General features: G+C 35.6%; 1 protein-coding gene across 50 annotated transcripts in view; it reads left to right on the forward strand.

Moving 5' to 3' along the window:
- RIMS1 (regulating synaptic membrane exocytosis 1) overlaps positions 1–20,072 on the forward strand; it is a 327,910-nt gene that overhangs the window by 181,409 nt on the left and 126,429 nt on the right. For 31 of the 50 annotated variants that reach the window (XM_054061002.1, XM_054060978.1, XM_054060958.1 and 28 more), the window contains 9 exons: positions 4,297–4,353; positions 4,757–4,803; positions 7,923–8,035; positions 8,599–8,729; positions 9,062–9,233; positions 9,365–9,521; positions 10,744–10,815; positions 17,883–18,039; positions 19,907–20,032. In XM_054061002.1, the coding sequence (XP_053916977.1) occupies positions 4,297–4,353; positions 4,757–4,803; positions 7,923–8,035; positions 8,599–8,729; positions 9,062–9,233; positions 9,365–9,521; positions 10,744–10,815; positions 17,883–18,039; positions 19,907–20,032 (1,032 nt within the window). The remainder of the gene's footprint in view (positions 1–4,296; positions 4,354–4,756; positions 4,804–7,922; positions 8,036–8,598; positions 8,730–9,061; positions 9,234–9,364; positions 9,522–10,743; positions 10,816–17,882; positions 18,040–19,906; positions 20,033–20,072) is intronic. The other 19 variants (XM_054060960.1, XM_054060963.1, XM_054061006.1 and 16 more) reach the window with 2 other exon arrangements.

Genomic DNA, 20,072 nt, shown 5'->3' on the forward strand with positions numbered 1-20,072 from the left:
ATTAAATTGGCAGAAAGCAAATATGTCAATACTGGACCTCACTTGAAGTCCATGTCTCAATTGAAGAAAACCTGAAAACTGTTTTGTGTAACTGATGTAAAGGCAAAATACTAAATTAGTATTTTAAATAATGAGCTTTAGATATACTGTTATTAGCATACTTGCCAGTGTCCTGTATCCTTGAGCTTTAAAGTAACTTCATTATTAAGCCAATAGAATGATTTTAGTTTATTAATTTGATAAATCTAATAACTTCAAAAAATGAAGTACAGAGCGACCTCATTCCTGTGATGTTTTCTTGAAGAAAAATTGAGATAAAATACAACTGTTGAAATGAGGCACAGAATGTGAAGTGCATTCAAAATCAAAGAATCTTTCTTAATCTGAGCAGTGAATTTTACACTAAAATAGTGCACCCAATAATAGTACCAATAAAATATAAAGTTTTTTTTTGATATCACATGCAGGTTTTTTTTCCTAGACATAGGAAAAAAACAGTGCAAATAAATATCCCAAATCAACTAGAGCATAAAACATTAAATTTAAGGATGTTTTCTTTCTCCAGCAGTAATAAGTCAGTCATGTTGTTTTGTATCAGATTGGGATTTACCTGTCCGTCATCTTAAAGGAACAATAAGTATCAGCCATTGTATAATGAAGAAAATATTGATATTTTCATAAAAAAAGAACCTACTGCACATGATTTTCTTTTTGTCTATTTATTGTTAAAATAATAACAATCTGAATTATGTTACATGGTGGGAAACGATTCACTTGCATTAACATAATACTTCCCCACCACAGCTTCTCATTGTCTTTTTATCCAAACTATGCGATTGTTTCAAATTCATGACTGAGAACTTTATTTAATCTGACAAATCTATTATATCAAAGTTTTGTGTCTACTTTAGGTGCTGACTTCGCAAAATTGAAGCTGCTTGATATAGCATTAAGTAGTAATTCGTTACACCTAAAATGCTTGTGAGAAAATAGATTCCCCAGGGGCCTGAGAAATTATATTTCATCTGCATAATTTAAATGTTTTCATCTCTCAACATTAATAATGCAAATAATGTACCAGAACTTTTAATGGTCTCTATTTAAATAAAGTCCTAGCATATTAGATTTAGAAAGCCCAGATATGACACAGTTTGGCTTAAGTGAATAATGGGAGGACTGTGAGCCCACAAATTAGATGACTGCCAGTTACAAAATCGATGTCTAAACAATTTGCTCAGTCTTGTAAATTTGGAGTTCTGTGTCTACCAGAAAATGTGATTTATAATAATGGATAATTGTAGGATGTTTATTAGAGAAAAATGTGAAATGTCTAACACTGTTAGCAGATGAAGCCATAACAACAGTAAATAGTATAACCACAATAGTATTTTAAAACCTCCATCAAAACTAATTGATGCTAATGGTTGCAACACAAGGTAGATAAGAAACTTATAAAAAGCAGAAGTAATGGGTTGGCTATCTAAATATGAGGGGTAGAATTCCCTATGAATATGCATACAACGCGAGAGGCTGTCAGCATAGGACAGCATTGAAAATCACCTGGCTGTATGCTTTTTGGAGAAGAAGCCTGACACGGTAACTAACTCACCATCTTTTGTGTGCTTGGGCAAACTCTACAGATGTTTTTTCATTTGTCTTTGTTTTCTTTATCAGATGCTAGCTATTTTTGCTTGGATTTCCACAGATGATATTGCCAAAATTATTGCTTCTATGTTGTGATTCAGCTCTACTGTGCAGAGACTGCTTCTGTGTTCTAGGTCCTTGCAAAGAGGTTGAACCTCAACCTTAAACTGGGGGGTACTGAATTCCAGAGAGTCACTTAAGTAATGTAATTAGTGCACACTGCAGGTATACAGGTTCTGATGGGAAGAGATGGTTTTGGAAAAAGGAGGATGAGCACTGGGAACTCTCTAAGGTGTAGAGGACAATGCTTCTGTCCCTACAGCAACCTAAAGAAGTGTGGGTTACAATCACGTTTCAGTTTGGTTTGTCTTCAGTGATCAGACTCTTGACTATAGACTGCAGAGAAATTATAGCTCTTCTTGTGTTTTACAAGATTGTGATCTTCATAAACTGTGTATCTGCACAGAATATTCTCAGCCTGAGGTATAGTTTGGTTTAATTTATTTATTCATTGAGGTGTGGAAGAATGAGATATAAGATAGTCATATGTAATGTCACATAAGATCATATAAAACCTTTGCCTTTCAGAGTAGAGAAAAAAAGTCAAAGCTTGATGTCGACAGCTCTTGAATATGTCTGACGTTACTTTTCTAACATTCACATTGCTTTGAAAGCAGAGCAAAATTTTGGTCTTCTTTTCAATAAGTGGCTGTGCATCGTCTTTGTTTTTATCATTTCTTTTGACTACTGTAGTTTTGAATATTGTAAGTAACAACATTTCTACTATTTCTTCTGAAGAGCTTATTTTGTAAATCATAGTGTTAGAATATTTCCTACAGTCAGTAAGAGCAGGCTATATAAGACTCATTTTCTTATCTAGTGAGCTTTAGATTAGTTTCTTTTTAGAATTTTCACTCTTTAATTAAAATGCCACTTTTTTTTTTTTAAAAAAAAAACATTCATATGTTTGATAAGGTCACTAAATACATGATACCAGTTATCGTGTGCTTGGATTATTTAAAAAAAGTTTATTTGAAGTGAATTATTTGATTTGTAAGCAGCTCAGATATGGACAGAAACATAGCTTTGAATTATTTCAAGTCCATTTTGAAATCAATAGCAGAAAGCAGAGGTCTGCCACAAGTTTCATGATCAGTACTGTATTGCAAACTTAATTTATTGGTTTCTTTGCATTTCATATCTTGCAGTTATGTGTGGAGCTGGACTTAAACAAGACAAATATATTAGGGAAGAGATTTCCTAAAAATAATTTTATATATAGACATAGATAAATACACACACGTACATACACTTTATAAAACCAACCAACCAACCAAATATATATATATATGAGCTGTCCATTATACAATAAAGTTTTAGAGATTTCCTGAGCATGAATGAGTTCCAATATGCTTGGGATGAGAGAGGTGGGTTGGAAAGCTGCCTGATATCATTTCTGTTGCAAACCATGCATTTTGTCGCAAAGTGAAATTTATGTTCTAGCTTCCAGTGTTCCTGTCGGGTTTTCCTAAGAATTACAGAAAGTTTAGGAAAATACATTGAAAAATTATGTTTCCTCTCTGATAAGTAAAGACTTAAGAAAGTTCTTATTATTTTTTTTCATTTGTATTTTCTTGGTGACGACTTTTATATCACTGGGTCTCAGTGAGCAAAATACTATCAACTTGACCATTTTTTCACCTGCTCGGGAAGTATGAAACTTGACACAGAAGGTTGTGCTTTCTGTGTTGAAACACTCTTTGCACATACGAGCCCTTATTTAGATATCCTGACTGTGAAATATTACAAATAGTGTTGTACTGCAGATGAGAGTGTTCATATTCTAGCACAAGAAAACATTGCAAACCTCATGTTGTATTGAACAGAAAAATCACTTTGAATATGCTAGGTAAGTATTTCAGACTCGTGAGAATTGCCCTAAAGACTGAAGGGAGAAAATGTTAAGAGGAAGAAATTAGCACAGCAGCTTAGCTGTGCAACACGTCATTAATCTTGTTTACGTCTTTGTGGAGTGGTACTATGCCATTTCAAGAATAAATAATACAGTTATATTTCCATGAGTTTGAGGAAACCACATTACTCTTGAACTGCAAATGCAAAGCAAAGGGAAGCACATTCTCCTCGAGTAACATGAGATGTAAGCTGATGTGAGACATTAACTGGGAGCTGAATTAGGCTTTTTAAAAACACACGCACTGGAAGTTTTTATTGTAGGACATGGAAAGCAAATTTAAAACTAATTAATTTGGCACTGATACATTCCTTTTCTGACTTAAGTGTCTGTTTCTTTTTCTGAAGTGACTTTTATATGCCTACGACCCTTAGTTTTATTGACTTCCAAGTCAGTAAGATAGTATTTCACTGAATGAAGAAATGCCTGAATTTATTTAAAATCAAGGTTTTCATGGAAGAAGAAATTTTTTGACAGCAAAATTTTGATGGATGTATGGACTTAACCAGTTTGATTTTTGCTTATACCAGTGTATGTGCTGGGTATGTGTAATGTTGAAAAATATCCATACCTGGTCATAATATAGTTTGACTTATTTTTTTGGCTTTGAAGATGTGCATTACCCTTTTGTTTGTTTAACATAGCTAATGTTATTTGCTTTTTATTTTTCTTTTTAAAAGACATTTTCATCAGTTTCGTTCTGTGACCTCCTTGAGACGTTTATATAAAAATTACTAGTGAGTTAATCTATATCCTATTTTTTGGAATTTTTTTACTCCAAAAAATAGTTGAACATCCGTAGCTATACTACCTTTTGCCACCTTTCTCTTCCTAAAAGCTCTCTACCTTCATTGTTCTGATTGTAAAAATATCATTGAATCCATCCACAATATTAATATTGTAGTGCTCACATTGATACGTCTGCTAGTTCCTTAACCTGAAAGAAGTAGTTTGCGTTAGTAAGATTTTCATGAATGCCAGTGGAAAATGTGTCTCTAACTATTTCCCCTTTCTTTCCTTTTAACCCATTAGAACAGAAACAGACCTATATTTCTAAAAAAAAGAGTCCTAGAAACATATTCGTTGCAGCAGAAATCATCCCTACTGTTTCTAATTACTATATGTATTTTCACATTTTAGTGATATACCACGGATTCCTGAAACTTCTCACCCTCCGTTAGAATCCAGTGAGTACATGCCCTGTTTCTTTTACTAAGCATTGTCTTGAACCTAGCACAATCATTTTGCCTATGAATTTTCTGGAAGATGAACACTGGGAGATTGCATTGTCTCTAAGGGTTTTATATGACAAAATTCAATGTGTTTTGGTCTTATGTGTTAAATTCAAAATGATACAGATTTGATTAAATGCTATACGTATTTTAAATTTAGCAGGATTTTATTGTTCTCTTCATTGTTTTATTCTATAGCTTATGTTGTTAGCACCATGCTGGTATACATGCTGTGGCCTGAACCAGACATTTATTTGCCTAAAATAAGAGAAAAAATGAGTATAAGGGATTGTCAACATAGGTGACATCAAGACTGGGAGCAGCCTGGTCTGCAGTGATCGTGCACTGGTGGACTTCATAGCCTTGAGGGATATGGGTCAGGTAAATAGTAAAATCAGTACCCTGAATTTTAGTGAGGCAAACTTCCAGCTCTTCAAGGAGTTAGTCAATAGGACACCTGGGAAGCTGCTGTCAGGGGCAAGGGAGAAGAACAGAGCTGGCAGATCTTTAAGGATACTTTTCATAGAGCACAAGAGCTCTCAATCCCCAGGTGCAAGAAATCAGGACAGGGAGGCAAGAGACTGGCAAGACTGAGTCAAGACCTGCTGATCAAACCAAAGGGCGAGAAGGAAATGGACAGGCAGTGGAAGCAAGTACAGGCATCCTGGGAAGAGTTCAATGGTACCACCTGGTTGTGTAGGAAATGGAGTCAGGTACTCAACAACATTTTTGCCTTAGTCTTCTCTAACAGCCTCTCTTCCCACAAGTCTTGAGTGGGTGGACTGCAAGGCAGGGACTGTGGGAACAAAGTCCTTCCCACTGTAAGAGAAGATCAGGTTTGTGACCATGTGAGGAACCTGAACATATGTAAGTCTGTGTGACCTGATGAGGTGCATCCCAGAGTCCTGAGGGAATTGGCTGATGTGGCTGCCAAGCCAGTCTCCATGATATTTCAAAAGTCATGGCAGTCAGGTGAAGTCACTGGAAAAAGAGAAACATCGCACCCATTTTTAAAAAGGGTGGAAAGGTGGACCTTGGTGACTACCGACTCATCAGCCTCACCTCTGTGCTTCAGAAGATCATGGAACAGATGCTCCTAGGTGCTATACTAAGGGATATAGAGGGCAGGGAGGTGATTTTAGACAGCCAGCATGGCTTCACCAAGAGCAAGTTCTGCCTGACCAACCTAATGTCCTTCTATGATGAAGTGACTACATCAGTAGACAAGAGAAGAGCTATGGGTGTCATCTATCTGGACTTTTCTAAGGCCTTTGTCACAATCCCCCACCATATCCTTCTCTCTAATTTAGAAAGATACAGATTTGATGGCTGAACTGTTTGATGGATAAGAAATTGGTTGGATGGTTGCATCAGAGGATAGTGGTCAACAGCTCAATGTCCAGATGGAGATCCCTCGGGTCCATATTGTGACCAGTACTGTTTAGTATCTTTATCAATGACATGGTGGAATTGAGTGCATCTTCAGCAAGTTTGCAGACAGCACCAAGCTGACTGAAGTGGTTGACATTCCTGAGGGACAGGATGCCATCGAGAGTGACCTGGACAAGCTTGAGAAGTGTGCCCATGTGAATCTCATGAGGTCTGAGAAAGCCAAGTGCAAGGTCCTGCACCTGGGTTGGGGCAACTGCTGGTATCAATACAGGCTGGGGGATGAATGAATTAAGAGCAACCCTGTGGAGAAGGACTTGGGGATACCGGTGGATGAAAAGCTGGGTATGAACCAGCAATGTGAGCTTACAGTGCAGAACGCGAAGTGCATCCAGGGTTGCATTAAAAGAAGCATGGCCAGCAGGCTGAGGGAGGTGATTCTGCCCCTCTACTTCTTTCTCGCCAGTCCCCTCCTGGATTACTCTGTTCTCTAGACACAGCCTTATGGAGTGTTCAGTGCAAGAAAGACATGAACCTATTGGATTGGGTCCATAGGAGGGTCCTAAAAATGATCAGAGAGCTGGAACTCCTCACCAAAAAGGCTGAGAATTGGACTTGTTCAGCATGGAGAAGTGTCTGCAGAGACCTTATTGCAGCCTTTCAGTACTTAAAGGGAGTCTACAGGAAATATGGGGACAATCTTTTTAGTAGCACCTGTTGAGACGAGTGAGGGATAATGTTTTTAATCTAGAACAGGGTAGATTTGGACTAGGTATAAGGAAGAAAATTTTTACTGTGAAGGTGGTGAGGTACTAAAAGAGGGTGCTCAGGGAGGTGATAGAAGCCACATCCCTGGAAACATTCAAGGTCAGGCTGGATGATGCTTTGAGCAACTTTATCTAGTTGAAGACTTCCCTGCTTACTACAGGGGGATTAAAACTCGATGACCTTTAAAGTTCCTTCCAACCCAAACTATTTTATGATTCTATGATTCTATGAAAGGTACAAATGATGTCAGGATTTAACTTCCATTAAGTCCACATAAGTCCAGAGTTCTTCTTTCTCTCTTTTTTTTTTTTATCAAAAATGTGTTGGTTGGGTGAATTTTGTATCATGCTTCAAACGAAGGATTTTCTTTTTAACTCTCCCATTTGAATGGTGCCAGCTGGAGTGAGTGAGGGCCATGGCTCTTAGTCCTTTCTCATTTGAGCCTTGTCTGAGATGCGACCAGAAACCTTCTCTGGGACAGCATCCCATGGGGACACTGACTTCTGTTACACCTTTTGCAGGCTCATCTCATTAGTGAAGGCTGTGCCTCACTGGTGGAGAATTGCTGATATCCAGCAGGTGCTGGAGCATACTCCATGCCAGACACATGTCCTGTGTACCTTCCTATGTGCCAGTTCCTTGGGAGTTAACATTTCAGAGGCTACGGGGAGTACAATCCATACAACAGATGTGGGTTTCTTCATCAAAGATTTGAGAGCATAGAGTCATAGAACAGTTTTGACTGGAAGGGAGTCTTTCTCATTATGCTATCTACAGAAGTTTAAAATCTTTCAGTGTATTAGTCCAGTTATAAATACAATCTTTATACAATTCAAAGAAAAAAGCAATTCTTAAGTTACACAAATTTGCTTCAAAATTTTGGATGAGAAGTTCATGTGTTTCTCATGTATTTTTAGGTTCAAGTTCTTTTGAGTCTCAGAAGATGGAAAGGCCTTCTATTTCTGTTATATCTCCTACCAGTCCTGGAGCTCTACGGGATGCGCCACAAGTCCTGCCAGGGCAACTTTCTGTGAGTATATTTTCTTTTTCCTGATTTGTTAATGCAAATCTATGAAGCGCTGGTCCATCAACCTTCCACGTGCTCAAAGTCTATTGGGAAGTATTGTTATTAGTAAAGAATAATATCTTTCAAATATTTTTTTAAGACCCTCTGTACACACTCACAAGCCATTACTGTAATCACAGCAGATGTAGAGAATTGTTTTAACAATACACCGAGTGCAGAAATTTAGGTTGAGGGCTTTCTATCTGAATGTGCCTTTTAAGGTGCAGAGTTAAAACATATTCTGGTTTAAATGCACCCACAGATGCAAGATTATGCAGTGAGTACATAATATAAGTATAAACAGGAAACCATTTATTTAGCTGTGGTAAATACAAAAGTTTTGGTAGAAATCATCTTCCTTTCCATCTAACTTAATTAAATATTAAGGGATTTTAAATAAAATATATCTCATTGTCTCCTGGGAAAAAAAAAGGTTACTTTTACTTTGAGGTTAGTGTGGTCCAGTCTGGAAATTCTTTTTCTTTCTCCATTTTCAGTAATGTTTTCTGGTAACTTATTTCTTGTAGGTTAAACTGTGGTATGACAAAGTAGGTCATCAGTTGATAGTAAATGTTCTTCAAGCAACAGATTTGCCACCAAGAGTCGATGGACGCCCCAGGAATCCCTATGTAAAAATGTATTTTCTTCCAGACAGAAGGTAGTAGAATTTCTGTTTAGAAAATTATGTTGTAATTTACCATGTATTGAATCAACTTTTAAATGAATGCTTATGAAGTAAAGAATTCTTCTCGTAATTTGTTATACTTGGATTAATTATAACAAAAAAGTTGTACTTGAATCATGCAATTCAGTATCAAATTTGGTCTTTTTTTGTGGACTTTTGGATGAATCTGATCCACTGTACAGCAAATACTGTTCTCTTTTAGGCATTATCAGATGAGAAAGAATGAAAAGATTAGCTGCTGATGAGTAGATGGCATTTTGTGATTTATTTCTGCAAACAATTTACAACAAATATTTATGTTTCAGTGATAAGAGTAAAAGGAGGACCAAAACAGTAAAGAAAAGTCTAGAGCCAAAATGGAACCAAACTTTTCTCTACTCACATGTACATCGTAGAGATTTTAGAGAACGAATGCTTGAAATAACCGTATGGGATCAGCCAAGAGTTCAAGAAGAAGAGAGTGAATTTCTTGGAGAGGTGATACATACAATCACATTTCTCCTGAGTTCATTGTTTGGTTTTGAATACATACGCATATATATTTTGTATATATGTTTGTGTGTGTGTGCCTTGAAAGTAAAATTTAAACCTGATAATTTTTCTACTAGATTCTTATAGAGCTGGAGACAGCACTTTTAGATGATGAACCACATTGGTATAAGCTACAGACACATGATGAATCTTCACTACCTCTGCCTCAGCCATCACCCTTCATGCCAAGAAGACATGTTCATGGTGGAGAAAGCACTAGCAAAAAATTACAAAGTAGGTCTAAATTCCATTCATCTCTTTTAAATTTTAAATTAGAAATGCTGGATGTGGTGCAATGGTATTTAACTTTCATGTACAAGTTAAAAATATTATTTTATAGTCTTCTAACATAAAGGAAATGTGTGGCAGAAAAGAGATGCAAATTAGAACATTAAGACAAGGCATTCTTTCACCTGTAACACATAACTTCAAGTATGTGACAGTTGTTGGAATCACTTTGGTTTTCACTAGCAAAAGAAAATTTATCAAACATTTGTTTACATGAATTTCCTTTTAAGTCGAAAGTTGAAGTTCACCATTTGTGGATGCTTTTTTAAATAAAGTTTCTTTGTTTTAAAAATGAAAGTGCTTAAGGACTTATGAGGCTTATAAACACTTTTCATCGTCAAGTTAATCTCAGCCTCCAATATGCTCATCATAAACCTGAGAACTGTGCTTCTGCAGCAAAAAAAGTTGTATGCATGTATCTGGGAATTACAGTTGCTTTGATGAGTCTGATTTCAGGTTTGTATGAAGTAAACTAAAATAATGAATATATTGAAATATTTGAATACTGTAGCTTCTCTGCTAATTTAAAGTAATTTAAGATTAATTTAGAAATAAGAAGTACTTAGGGAACTATTTTACAATACATTTCCAAGCTATTCTTGGGTTTTTTAGAGATGGAAATCATTCATTCCATCCAATGCATAGGAAATTGGTGCACATTCAGGAAAGCGTTGAACAAATGTGATGTTGCTCTAATTGTTGCATGAGAATATGTATAGAGAGAGCAAATTAAAGGATAGCTTTCATTAGATATTTGAACCGTTCTAATAGCTGGCAGTGCTCTTTCCTCTTCCCCTCTCTTACCACATGCTACCACCTCTGTGTTCCTCTACAGCAAGCTGATTCAGCTTACTCACTGAAATAGCACAAAAGTATTTTTTTCTTTATTTACTTTTTGCTGCTCTAGTGAGATAAACTATCCTAGTAGATGATCTCCGAGGACTTTAGGGAAGGAGAAGGGGAAAAGAGGCTGTAGCAGCTGTAAAAGTTAAATTTTCTTAGTGGTTTTATGAAACATCGCTGTCAGTCACAGCAGTTTAGTTCTCATCCTGCATTGTTTAGACTTAAAATCATCTTTTTTATTTCAACAGTACATTAAATGAGCATATTTTTACATTTTGTAACACGACCAGATGTTCAGGTATTTGTTTACCTTACTGTTGTGCAGGATCTCGGCCAATCAGTGATAGTGACATCTCAGATTATGATGTTGATGATGGTATTGGAGTTGTTCCTCCAGGTGCGTGGGTGAACAGCATGGTCCTGCTTTTTTCTTCTTCCTCTTCTTTTTTTGCTTGTTTGGTTTTTTTTTTGGTTTATAACATTTTGGAATATTGAGGATACTGGTTTCGGAGAGTGCATTGTGAAAAACAAACCAACAGTTTTCCTGATTATTCCATAGTACCTGTACTAAATCATGGTGAAATAAATGATTTCTACTACTCATTCATTGATATTTCTTTTACATATCATTCTTCATATGTGAACCACTGGATGGTTTAAATTGTTTAATTTTTTGCTGCATAATGTTCTGAGCATTATTTAAAATACAAATTAAATTAAAAAAATAATTTGAAAATAATTCAGTGTTTATTACAAGCTTTTTTTTTATGTTGCTATTTGCTTGAAACTTAGATATAATGCAGTCTCCCATGGACTTTATTGAGAATGCATGGCTGTAGATTAAGATGCATGTGGCATGGCTATGTCTTTTATAGATTTCATAAGCCTTCATGAACTATCATTGCCCTGAATGTTCTTAAATATATACTTGGAGAAACTATTGTGGTTTGACTTTTAGTTCAGCATTCCTTAAATACTGAAAATCTTGCAGATCATTTTGGATATCACTTTTTTTTGCTTCCATTTGACTATTGTCGCTACAAGTCAGATTAATGTGTTTCCCAATTGTCTGAAATTAACTGAGGAATCACTATGTCATTGCCGGCACTGAATCAGTTTTTCTGTGGATCTTCCTGATGAAAATCACTGAATTATATCATGGCAGGATTTGGAAAGGTCTCTGTCTTCCTGATCTATGTTTAAAATAACCTGATAATTTATTTATTCATTATATAAACATATTTTATTAATACAGTATCCTTTTGATGTTTACTGAGCCAAATTCTCCTTCCTTTGATATTGGTTGGGTTCTTTCCCTCCTTCAATACATTTACCACCTGACTTACTAAAAGAGAAATTTCTTCAGGTATGTCTGGTAATGAATTTGATTTAATAAAGTGATCAATTTTTATATTTTTGCATCAACCAAGAAAGTGAACATTTGAAGTTAGAATAAATCATAGATTCTAAATATTTTTTCCCATTTATTATTTTCTTTTCAGTTGACACTGTAGATACTGGCATATTTTATTTACATTCAAGGTTTCAGTGTACTGTATTAAGAATTGGAACTTTTTCTCAGCTGCCAGTTCTTCAAAGCATCCATTTGCCATTTGAAAAAAAGCATTTTCTTTCTGGGAGGAAACATTCAAAAGTATTCATCTGAATACACTGGACTTTATTAGCTGGGTCAGCACTTGAGTAGCTGATTCTTATGGAAATTTGATGGGACTGTGCGTGCTCAGGTGTGCCTTTGAAGGATACATGGGTCCAAACTTTCACTGTAGAAAACCTCAGGATTTAATCTCTATCAGTAGGATTTACAATGAGGCGGGAGTCTCTAAACTAAAACTTGAGAGGCCTGGTAAGGAAATTCCTTCTGAAGTCCATCTAAGCATAAACAATATGACAGCTGACCTGATCAAGCACAAATTGGTTGGTTTTCAGTTCAATGGATACGTTCATTTGGCAACTATAAGTGGAGTTCATCTGTTTGTGATTCCTATGGGAAGTGGATACACATATAAATATCTGGGAGGGTGTGTGGGGTGGTGGGTTGTAGGTGCAATCTGAATTCTTAAATGAAGGTTAGTCTTTCAGCACAGAGGGGCAAAGTTAATTTCAGTCATCTGTCACGAATGTGTGACAGCCTAGACAGCATATTTTGCGGTGGGACCTGGAAAAGTTTGTCAGTTCCCACCTTCTACTGAATTGCTTGGGAGTCTTGGGTACAGATTCACAAACGTGCCTGGAAAACAAGTTCAGATATGCATTTCTACTCTCCTATACAACCTTACTTACTTATATTGCTAAATCTTCTAAGACTTAGGGCTGTTATCCTTAGTTTTCACAGTAAGGTATCTTCTCCATCTACCAGTCGTCTCTGTTAAAACTAAATTGCATGAAGTTCCTTGTTGTGCTGCACAGTCTTTACCCCTTCCCTCCTCCTGCCCCCCAGTACCATGAACCTCACAAGAGTGTGCTACAGCTCTTATCTGGTTCAGATTTACCACACATTCTCCTCCGAGGAATGCATGTGGAAGAGAATGACCATTATTGAGATTTCCCCATAATGTAGGATGATGATGCAGCTCAAGTGTACTCTTAGAGCACTTTGGCATACCCTCTGTTAGCTTTGGGTAGATTAGTTTAGGATTAAGATATTCCTTTTCAACAGAAGTAAGAATACCAAAATTGAGTTTACAACATGTGACGCAGAAGAAAATGTTTCCCTTTTCCTTCCTTTACCACTTACTTGCAAATATTACCCACCATAGTGCTTATATATATTATGAATAAGGTCTGTCTTTATTAAAGGTGTATTCTTACAGTGTTAATTTATTCTTTTTATTGAAATGATCAGAAGAGAAGGAAGTTATTTTGCCATTTTAATATCTCAGGATTTTCACAAAGTTTATTGCTTATTCTCTAAAAACCAGGCACATAACTGCAAAGTATGGAGGCACAAAAGTTCGATTGATCACTACCATAAGATAAAAAAGGAATGATGAAAATATTTTAGCTATTTTAACTAATGTTAGAAATCCTTAAAGCAATAATTTCAAATGGTTTGGCAATTGCTAAGGCAAATGCAGTATTAGCATTCAGTAATAACAGAGAAAACTGTTTTCTTAGAGGTTTGAGCAGCTGCAAAGAATCACTGCTTGTCAATGGAAGTCTGCTACATCAACAATAATGACACTGATAACTTCAAGGATATTTTAAGAAAAGTATTTTTCCCTTTTCTTATCACAAATCTGCCTGATCTTTCATATAATAATATTATTCTCGTTTACTGTTAGTATCTTGCAGTGGTATATATAATTTTTTTTTAAATCAGCTCATAGAACTGTTCATAAAAGGAGTTCATATCAACAGCTGAAAGTAACTGTAATTTGAAGCTCAACTGTAGCAGAATTGACTTTTGTAGTATGCCTACACAAAGTATAGTAGTAGTATGCCTACATCTATTTACACGAAGAAAATATTTTTTTAAATCCCTTAGTGTCTCCTCATAAGAGAGAAGCTCAAACTTCTTCATCATCTTTATGATCCTGATGCAGATCCACACGAGTATGTGTGTGCCTGTTTTTCACTGAGGAGCCCAGCGCACTAGATGTGGCCCCATGAGTGCTTAGTATATAAGAAGGGTCAATAAAGGATGATTTAATAAAAAAAATTGTGTCTTGAGGTAGATGATTTAATAAAATGCAGATGATTTAATAAAAACCAAAAGTGTCTTGAGGCCTATCTTTCAAAATTTCAGTAACTTTCTTAAATAACAAGAAAAAAGTTGATATACAGTTGGCACTATCCCAGAGGGTATTTTTAATAGGGTTATTGTCTATGCCATGTGTAACTCTTCAGAACAATTGATTTTTCTGTCATATGCATAAATGGTTGCATTGTACTTACCTTCCTCCCGTAGCAGGAGGGTAACATCAACACAACACCTTCTCGTCTGTGTTGTCTTAAAAAAAAAAAAGTTCTGGTATCAAAAATTTGCGAGAACCATTTTCATCATCCATCCAGCTTCCATTTCATGTCACATCTGACAGTTTCCCATGAGCAACTGAGAAACTTCTTCTGCATAAACTACCCTAAGCTTGATTGCTGCTATCATGCTGGTCCACGCAAAAAAATTTCTCTGCTCACTCTGGAGACCACAGAGCTTCTGTATTTGAGGATATGAGGAAATGTTACTGTTGCTGTCACTGTTGTGGTCACTATGGAAATTCTTAGCACAAATGTAAATTAATATCGCTCTGTCTGTTCTGTAAGCTTTGTGTACCCACAATGCACAAGTTTCAGATATTGTCCCCTGGATGGCTTGGCTATGAAAATATAAGATAAAATAATCTTTCAATACCAGATTTTTAAGTGCACATGATAATAGTAAGTGTATTTTTTAAGGCAGGCTACAGATGCTCATGAAATATATTTTAAACTGAAATTTATATTTAATTTTTTAATATTTAAACTGTATGTATATTGGTACAGTTGACTAAAGCTTGAAAAGACATTTTGGATTTCTTTGATTTTAGTGTTAAATAAATATAAACTAGTGTTCCTTCTGATAAAGATGGCAAGACTTAATCTAAAAAAAAAACTTGTTTGAAAAATGGTACATCTTTTAGCACATAGAGCTTAGATTTGGTTATCCTGGCAAGAAAAACATCCAGCTTTTGTCATGTGTAGTCTTCTTTCTTCCTCTAGCAAAAAACCAGACATGTTCTGCAGCAACCTTATACGTGAAATGAGGGAATCTCCATTGAAACCTAAGGGACTCCCTTTTTTTCTTCAAAATTTGCACCCAGTCCTTGTTGTGAGATCAGGGAGAGCCTCATTATTTTTTTTCTTTCCTAATTTTTTTGCACAACTCTGAAACACTTTTTCGGTAGGTAAAGTACTCCAGTATCACAGTGCATCATAATCTGTGAAACATTAGAGTCCTTTGTTAAAAGGCTGATAAACCTCAGTAGATATTTTTGTGCATGCTATCAACTTTTAAAAGCTTATTTTACAGTCAGTACTCAGAATAGCGTTGCTATTAAAAATGCTTTTCTAGTGGCAAGCATCTGAAGTTTGTGTAGCTACTAGTAAGATCACTCTGGTAACCACAAGTGAGTTCTCACAGAATTTTTTTCTCCGTGTTTTCTCTGGTTTTCAAACAGTAGCCCCTACCCTTCCCAAACTTGAGTAATGTCACATTTTAAATATGAAATTGCATTCAGTGTCTTTATTTGACACGTCTAACTCAGTATTGTTTGTCAACAGCACACACTTAACCACACTTAACATTATGGTCCCTGATGTTTGTTTCTGAGCTACATGATATGTTCTTATTATGACTACTTTTCTTTGGGCCTGAACTTGCCCACTAAGATCTGGCAATACTCATAAAGCTTCTATTTTCCCTGATTTATTAAACTTATCCTACTCCTGTGCTTCTAGAAATGGAAGAAAAAAAGTATTGCCCATGTTCTCACACCAGCTATACTATGAAGTAGAAGACACGGAAGTTGGACTAATGATAGGAGAAATTGCAAAGGTCTTTGCAAAGGTCAATTGCAAGCTGACAGTAATCAAAAAGTCTGTAGTAAAACTGTCTAATAATCATCTTTTTGTCAACATTGACTTCTTCCTATCTGCCTTCCCTATGATATTTGTAGTGGTAATATATCAAAGACAACAAGAACTTCTTCAAGTCAAACATTTTTTATTTACTATTGCTGGAAAGCTGGTGTAAACTATAGTATCCTACTGTAGCTTTCAGCTACTACAGCACCTGAGTGTTCTGTTGTCTTTGGATAACTTTTGCTGGTTTGTTCAGTACTGTGCAGAAGATGGAAACAGTTCTGCAGGCTATGATATTATAAGCTCTATTAGGGAAAGCAGTCTTATGGTGGCTTGGATGATAAAATGCATTATCTAGTAGGTCACCATTCTCAGTTTCGTGTTACTAAGATGGACTGGTTCAATAGTGGAAGATATTCTTATTTTAGGATTACTTATAACTGTTTTAACAACGAGTTTTGCTCCAGGTCTAATAACGAGACAATGCGTTCAGATAAGTTACATATCCATTAGAATACGTTGGCAAACTAATGCACAATTTTGGAAAAAAGGGATAAATTCTTCCTTGATATTTGTGATCAGGATTCAGACTTGCAACTAAACAGGTTATTGTCATTGAATATATGACCAAACCTAATACATATTCTATATACGGGCCACACTTTTAAGAGGGCTATAACAATTTGGTAGATGACAGAAGCACTAAAATAATTATATAAATCATACAAAATATGAAAAAAAACCCCAGACTTGAAACTCTTTAAAGAGATCCTTAAAAAGTGCAACTTATTTAATTCATCCAGTTGATGAGTGAGTGACTAAATCTTAGTCTTTTCCTGCATGGAAATAAGATTTCTGACAGAGGCCAGTTTTTTTAGCTGAACAAAGTAACACATTATAGCAACTTAATGGTAGACATATTCAGAAAAGCAACAAAATTATTATTTTTGAATCTAAACAATAATTTGTGAAGTCATTAAGAGATGACTTAAGAGAGGACCCTTTCTGTCATTAAGGGATTTTCTGTCAAGGGATTCTTGTAATCTAATTTAAATGTCTAGAAGTGAGCAACTGAAGTATGAGAAATTTTCTTAGGCTGTTTTAGAAAGATATCGAGCACCTCTTCAAAGCTCTTCATCTTATTGAGCTTCATTGTTTTAGGATGGGATTCAAAGTGTATATTGAGGCAAACAACGTGCTACATGGAAAAAGACACAGAAATATCAATGCTTTACAATGCACTGATATTCTGCTGATTTTTCTTTTCTAAATTCTTTGTAAAAATTAACTACAAGAGAATTTGCAGCTCATTCACAGTGTTTGGAAAAAATGTTCTGCAGAGCATGCAACATTCAATATTCCATACATTATACTCTAAATTATAGCAATTTTTGAAAGTAGAAGACTTTGGCAAAGTTCAGTGGGAGAATATATTTGTATTTAACTGAAACAAGAGTCAGAAGGATATTTTATATATGAGCAGTCCTGGATGAGTCTGTGCTGTCGTACACAGGCACACCTTCGTTTGTTTGAGGAGGTAAACCTGCATTGCTTGGACTCCTTTCAGATATTTGCTACTGTATGACAATTTTGAAGTACCAGTCACTCCGGATATTTTTCCTTAAGTCAGAAAACTGTTTCAATCCTCTCCTCCGCATTTCCCAGTACATAAAGAAAAACATCTTAGTTTCTCTGTTTCCATATGTATAGACATTTAAAGGTAATGCTAGTACTTTATCCTGGCTGCATGATATGTCAAGATGTGCAAAAGCTGAATGACAACTTGAAAGTTTTGTAAGCATTTAGACGTACATTCCTGGAAGGACTAACCATCTTAATTCTTTCCAAATTTTATTCCCTGATTTCCTTTTGTTGCCCTCTTGCCAGTGAGCTATAGACCTAGTACTAGAGAAAGTAAATCTACAACGCTAACTGTGCCAGAACAGCAAAGAACAACACATCATCGTTCACGATCTGTATCTCCTCACCGTGGCGACGATCAGGGCAGGACCCGTTCACGTTTACCAAATGTGCCATTACAGAGGTAGGTGTCACAAGCTAATGCAAAACTGGTTACTTTTAAGTTCCTATAATCTATCATTATTATCTTTTCTCTTGCTCATTGTTTTTTCACAATTTTAAAACTTTATTTGTTTATTTGAATTTGATAGTGTAATATTTGGACTTGATTAATGCTTAATTAATCATTTAAGAGCACTCATAGGACTAATCATAACTTTGTAAGACTTACTTCTTCATATTGATATTTTCTTTGTGATTCATCATCTGTGCATACCATAACTAATATATAGATTTGGAAAGGTTTTTTTCAGTGGCTGAATTTTTTATGAAGCCACTTAAGTATATTTAGAGGATAATAAATAGTGGCATGTGCAAATTTTATAATAACTATGAATTGAACCAATTCTGAAGTAACAGCAAGCTGAAATTATTAATGTCATTTATATTAATTTTATATATAAAATGTGACATTTTAAATGGAAGAAGTAAAAAAATCCTTTACAGAATCAGTCATTTATAAACTTCTATTTTCTGCATTTACTGCTTTTAGTAGATAACCTATTAGTAGGAGAATCCTTTCTGAGCTCTGCATTTGCAAGTTTTATGCCTTTATTGAATAGAGCCATACAAACTGGTTAAGCACAAAACTTGACCCACTTGATTTTGCTTGTTTTATTGTGCAGGGCAATAAGCTGCTTTTGCAACCTCTCATGGAACCCTAAAAATGCATCAGTTTCAACCAGTTTTCCTTTTCTCCAATTTCTATGACGCTTTGTTCTTGAACTACTGCAAGAACTTGAAGTGTTGCAGTAGCAAGATTATTGCCCACTGCCTATGGTAGTTTACTGAAAATCTACCCTTCTTAGCTGAAATTTGTGTACAGAATTCCGTGCTACAGTACTGTCCTTAACCATCTTTACTGTGTCAGGTATTTTGGAGCTCTATCACTGACCATTTGATACCAGTCATCTGTGATGTTTCAAAATGATGGTATATTCCAGAAAACCAGCTTCTCCTCCTGGTTGAGAATCCTGATGATCTTGCTTCTGCTTTTCCATCCTCTGTACCATATATCATTAACAGACAGAAGAGTATGGCTCCACATAAAACAGACAGTGGCACTGACTAGTTTTTTTTAACAGTAAAGAGAACAAGAACTCCTCATTCTGTTTTTGCAAACAATTATATGTAGTCTTGTATTTTTCTATCTACACGCACAAATGAGTTATTTCAGTCAGTTCCACCCATCCTTTCATTTTGTACTTTGAAAAACTAATGCTTCTTGTTCTGATGGCATTTATTAAACTAAAGGTAGGATCTGTCCTTCAAACAGTTGTTTCTTTCTCATTCTTTTCCACATGAAGAGAGCTTTGAATTACTGTCATGGAGGTCAGAGCTTAGCTGCATTTATACAAAGTGATACCTCTTTTGTATAATAGTTTAAGACTGCTAAAATCTGCTGCAAGTTCCCATATCCTATCCTAGAATTTTGTCAAGAATACTGAAGATACCTGCAAAAAGTTGACAGCCTAAAACCAACCCTTCAGAAATCTGGCTATGAATCTACAAATGCACAAAACTTAATTTCATGTGAGGTACTACCAGTTCTTGTGTTATCTTAGATATTCTTTAAGTACAGGCTTTGAAAATGGCATTTCAAATCCATCAGTGTACACAGAAAGAGGCATGTACTCCTAAATATGGTAGAAAAGGCTGCTTTCTAAACTTAGAAGTGTTTTTTGTTAATCTTAGGAACCAGTATTTTTTTAGCAGTCAGATAATAAAAAAATTAATGAATAAAAACTTCCTTCAGCCATCTTGTACTGTAGTTTGTTAAGCTGTATTATGTATGAAAAAACAACTTTATCATACATATTTCTGCCTTACAGGAGTTTAGATGAAATTCATCACATGAGAAGATCACGTTCTCCAACTAGACACCATGATGCCTCCAGAACTCCAGTTGATTACAGATCCAGAGAAATGGATAGTCAGTATTTGTCTGATCAAGAAAGGTACATCGTCAGCCTGAACTTGGAAAAAAAGTTTAGAGAT

Source organism: Cuculus canorus, chromosome 3 (genome assembly GCF_017976375.1).
Source record: "Cuculus canorus isolate bCucCan1 chromosome 3, bCucCan1.pri, whole genome shotgun sequence".
In the NCBI taxonomy this organism is placed as follows: Eukaryota; Metazoa; Chordata; class Aves; order Cuculiformes; family Cuculidae; genus Cuculus; species Cuculus canorus.